General features: G+C 39.6%; 1 protein-coding gene across 1 annotated transcript in view; it reads right to left on the bottom strand.

Annotated features, from left to right (window-relative positions):
* The window catches only part of vipr2 (vasoactive intestinal peptide receptor 2), a 35537-nt gene extending 31696 nt beyond the window's left edge, over window positions 1–3841 (bottom strand). Inside the window, exon 1 of the mRNA XM_029454240.1 lies at window positions 3717–3841. Coding sequence (XP_029310100.1) covers window positions 3717–3767 — 51 coding nt within the window. The 5' untranslated portion in view covers window positions 3768–3841. The remainder of the gene's footprint in view (window positions 1–3716) is intronic.
* Window positions 3842–5595: the final 1754 nt, after the last annotated feature.

Below are 5595 nucleotides of genomic sequence, written 5' to 3' on the forward strand. Positions count from 1 at the left end.
TTCTTTCAAGTAACCAGCAGGGGGCGCCACCTCTGGTCGCAAGAGGAAGTCAGTTTGTGTAGAAGTCTACGAGAAAATTTAAACTTTTCCTGAAGAGTTTATGTCCCAATCTGTAGTTTCAAGTCTTCTGTAATACAACATGATGTTCATTTAGTAACTTATTGTCCCGTTTAAAAGTACAACAGACGATAATGAATGAGGTGTTTTCCATTCATCATGTCTTGTTCAGCGTTCAGTTGTATTTTGCGCCATCATCTCGTCACTGCTGGTCCCAAAAAACAAGATGGCGGCCTCAAAACCGCAGACCACAAACCAATGTGTGACGTCTGTGACTTCTTACATACAGTCGGTGGTCCGGACTCGTATGAAGTGAAGAACTTGAAGGAACCTAAGGTTTAGGCTCAGGTTTTCAACAACCTGAGCGTTCCTGTGTGATCGTACCTCTCAGGGAGAAGACGCTTGTGTCTCTCTCTCTCTCACACACACACACACACACACACACACACACACACACACACACACACACACACACACACACACACACACACACACACACACACACACACACACACACACACCTGTGTGTTTTTATCTTGTTTTGTTTGCGTTTAGTGTTCCTGCCTTGGCCGGACAATAAAGTTTATTCTATTGAATTGAAGTTGAAACATGCACAGACGTGTAGATCAGAGAAGTGTTTGCTGTGCTATGTTACTTCTACATTTTGAGAAGCTTCTTTTGTTCACTGAACGCGTGTAAATTGATAATGTTGGCGTGGAAGTGACGAGTAAATGAATGAAGGAATGAATGTTGTGCAAATGAAGCACATGAAAGGAATTCCCCACGCGGCGCACAGCTGACACGGTTTACCTCTCCTCACTTTGTCTTAATTGGCGTCGAGAGATCTTGTGAGAGCCTGTGAGATTCTTTTCTCCTCTTAAGTCTCGCACTTTAATGAGCTTTGATGTCTTCTTACACGGCTTCTCTGCAGCTGGTGAGAGTTTTACAGCTGGTGCGGCAGAGAGGTCATGTGGCTCCTGCCAGTTGCTTGGTGGCATCACCTCTTCATCTGAATTGTGAATGTGTGATTATGTGCAGCTCTTCTTGTTGCATCATCACAGAACATGTTGCATTTCATTGCTGTTAGATGATCTCAATACTTCAAAAGTATTTCTTTCCTTCTCTGCTGAATGAAAACACATTTGGAGCGGACGTGTGCTCACGCTGTTATCTGCAGCTGAGTCCAGGTGATGTCCACACGGCTGACCTGGAGTCAGAGCGGGAGCAGCGTCTTCACCACACTGAGCACTCCTCTGCATTTCTACCAGCTGAGTGTGTGTTTGAACTCCAGCGTGCAGGATGGATCTCCTGCAGACAGACGAGCGTGATCTACAGACCACACCTGAGTCCCTGCTGAGCTCTGCTGCAGGAAACATGCAGACTGGAACATAAACGACTCCTCAACTCTTATTTATCTTGTGTTGATTCTGTGGACGTTGTTGCATTCAGGCTTTGCTTCCTGTTTTTACTGTTTTCAAGTTGCATCATGTTTGTCTGTGCATCTCTAGTCACATTATGTTCAGACACACGCGGATCAGATTTGTAAAATTAACTCGTATTGACGGCTGGAACTCCTAATATTTCACGAGCGGTCAACATATCGCTTGTTTTTTTTAACCTTTTCATAATTTAACATATAAAATGTAACCAAAGAGAGAAACATACCATCATAACAACTTACAATCATATAAAACTGAGAAAAGCAGCAAATGTTCACAGTTCAAAAGCTGAATCTTTGCTTGAATATGGACATTGTTTCATTATAAAGAGGCGGATGTGGATAAAATCTTCTTTCCTGGTGATTTTATATCAAAACATCGATTTGCTGAACTTGCAGGACGATGAAATACATCGTGCAAAAGAGACTTTGAGCCAGCGACGTCATTTATTATCGTCACGGTGTTTCCAAATGTTTGCACCTTTCTCTGCTTTATTTATCGCATTAAAGTGAGAGCATGAAAATAAACATGCGTCTCTTTTATTATTCGAGAATTGATTGTGAATGGATAGTACAGAGATCCCACATCGACCACACTGGAAGCTCAATTTACTAACTTATAGAAATGACCCTCCTCCACTAAACCTCTTAAATAATTAACTTCATTGAATCTTCAACCCAAAATCTATTTAGCATGAAGAACCAACCTGTAATGAACCAAACACTTTAGAAATGTCTTAGTTTTCCCTTCTCACGCTGCAGAAAGACTTTTATGAGTGGACACCACTCGTTGTTCTACAGCTCACTGGGGTGTGTGTGTGTGTGTGTGTGTGTGTGTGTGTGTGTGTGTCTAAATCTGTGTTTTTAGGAAAAGTCCTCAAATTTCAAGTTGAAAAAAGGTCTTTAAGGGTTTTTTCTAAACATGGCCGCCGGTCATTTTTGACCCTAAAACGACACAAGAGTGAAATATTAAAGCATCATCAGGTATTATAATATTGTATATTAGTAGATACTTCAAACAAGCCTCTGTTCTTAACTTTGCTCATTTTGAACATCAAATGTCAGCGTCCATGTTTGTGAAGTGTCCTCGAGCAAGAGACACGTGTAACCCGTGCCCAGATGATGAAGGTGGGAAAGAGAGAAGAGCCGTTTGTGCTCAGTGAAAGCGTTTCTTTGTGCGTACTTGAGGTGGCGCTGGGACTTAGATCATTAAACCCTCACATTTGTTTTGGGCGATGTGAACAGTTTGACAGGCCGGTCTGCTTTCAGTCAGAGCAGGCTCATGGGAAGAGAGGAGTGTTTATCCTGAGGAGCACCGACACCGAGAGGGCAGAGGGATAATAAGGACTCCACAGGAGACTCTCTGCAGATCATCTTAATGAAATACATCTTCATTCCCTACAGAAACTAATATTGTCTTTTAATCTGCCAGTTATTAGAGTTCCAACATACACACAGTTTTCAGAGCGCGAGGAGATGTTTGCAGTTTGTGATCATATAAGAAAGAAACACTTCACATGGGAGGAGCTGGAATTAACGTTAAAGATGTTGCTGCTTCAGTAGCATTTCTGTGATTTCTCATCTGAAGTAAGAACAAATCACACTTATTATTGTCGCTTTAATTGTTTGATTAATTGACAGAAAGTGAGTTGGCAACACTTTTTCATAATCAAGCAAACATTCCCAATTATTCACTTATTCTCAAATATACATTTAATATTTTTAGACAAAAGGCTGCAGCTAATGATTTCATTAATAATGTATCCATAAAATGAGAGATAATAAAAAAAAATATATATAATAATTATAATAATAATTTAAAAATAATAAATAAAATAATTTAAAAATAAATAATAATAATAATAATAATAAAATAAATAATAAATTCTTGTTTTGTCAAAAAATAAATAATAATTGAATTTAATATAAGGCTGAAAAAGAAAAAATAACGGAGTTTTGAGCATTTTTGCTTAAAATAGTTTACAAAATTACCTTAAGAGGAGACACTAAGCAGATGAATTGATTATTATTATTATATACATTAATTAAACTAATGAGTTGATGCAGCACTCTAGTTAATCATCAAAGGGCTTCGTCTTAATAGCCCCACAGTTTTATTACATTTAGCCCCCACAAGACCATCTCACAATGAGTCTGTATTAAAAGTGTTCAGTTGGATATTGAAATGTGTTTCCTTCACATAAATAGTGTAAAGACTCACCATGAGCGGACAGGTGGAGAAACACAAGGTGACAAAAAGCAAAGTTCTCATGATTCCTGCTCAGGTAGGAGCCGCTCACAGGTGCAAACAGGAGAATAAAAGTCCGGACTTCATTTAAACTTCAGACTTCTTCATCCGGGTACCGGGGTCTGAATATTGTTTTAAATCCATGAGGGAAACAAACGCACGAGGAAAGGATGAGTATCCACACGGGTCCCCTCCGTGGAGCTGAGTGCGCGGAGGGATCCGGGACCCGCAGCCGCCTTCGACTGTCAAGCCACAACGATGAGCACGGAGACTTCCTGTGCTGGATTTCAAAATAAAATCTTAATTAAGAATTACTGTATCCGTTTTTATAAAAATGAATGAAAAGTAAATGAATAATAAGCTTGCACAAAATGCAGATGCTAAGGTGATGTTTGTAGATGCTGGAGCTGTTGTACAGTAAGTACTGCACTAAAGTAACTGCTACTTTATACTTTTACTCATAGTTTCAAGATTCAGATCAATAAATATACAATATGATCAACAAATAATGTATCATGTAGGTTGTTATTGTAGGTTAAAACTTAAAGATAAATAAATAAAAAAGCTCAACATTAAAGTGATGAACACATTAATGCATCAATAATATAAATATATTATTCTGAAATGGGCCGTTGTGCAGAATACTTTTGTACTTAAGTAACATTTTGAATACTTTTACTTGTAACAGAGTATTTCTACACTTCAGTATTACTACTTTAAAAGATCTGAGTACTTCAACATGTATATATATATAGACATACATACATGCACATGCTGTACATAACCTTCCACGTCATGTATGAAAGGGGACTCAGTAACTCTTTAATGGTCTCACACGGTGAAGTTTAGACTCTGCATTGAAAACTCTGCAGGAAAATCCAATGAGCTTTGGGGTTACACGCTCCCAAACTATTCATTAGACTTCCTATACCATGGTACCGATCATCGTCAGTGTCCAATACTTACTCCAATACACACCCAGAAGAAGTAGTGCAACCCTTTCACCTCCCTTATTCATTCCTTACAACATTCATTGTTCATTTATCCTATGAAAAACATAATTGCTTCTTGTTTACGTTTTTGTAGTTAATTGGCCCATAATGCTCACAGTTGACAGTTTATCCACTTCTATAATTACCTCTAAACTACAGGCGGCTGCGGTCCAGACCTCTCTTCATCCCCAACACTTTGTCTTTCTGTCCAGACAATCAGAGCTCAACAGAGGGTCTGTGTGACATGTTTCCCCCACAATACACCGAGCTGAGCAGAACAACAGAGCGCCGGGTCTACTGGGGTTTGTTTGTCTGACTCGAACTGTGAGACACACACACACACACACACACACACACACACACACACACACACACACACTCTCTCGGCACATGGTTTGTGTCTCGGTTACAGTAAACTTGTGGAAGCAGAGCGAGGATGGCACATATTTACACAAAGCCGGAGACCATCAGCTGCCCTGCTGTGGGCGAAAGTATCAACACGACATTAAAATGTGCAGACAGAAAACGTAAAGTAGTCGCTCTCCGGCCAGCTGCTCCCGGTGTTTTATGGTTTGTGTATAAACCCGAATTTAAACAGCATGATGTGTTATAAATACAGAGAGCGTCCTGAGCCCCACGAGGGGAAGAACGTGTCTCTTAAATCTTTCTCATTTCTTATGTTTGGTATCTGATTGACACATTAGAAGTTATTAAGAAGTATATTTTGGATGCATGATGAAGACAGAAGCGGAGATGTTGCTGCTGTGTGGGATGTTATATACAAAGCGTGTTGAGTATTTAGTACACATGTAAAACATGTCTTGAATGTAATTCCGGCCTCTTCTCGTGTTTCTTTTCTC

This window comes from Cottoperca gobio, chromosome 17 (genome assembly GCF_900634415.1).
Source record: "Cottoperca gobio chromosome 17, fCotGob3.1, whole genome shotgun sequence".
NCBI classification, from domain to species: domain Eukaryota; kingdom Metazoa; phylum Chordata; class Actinopteri; order Perciformes; family Bovichtidae; genus Cottoperca; species Cottoperca gobio.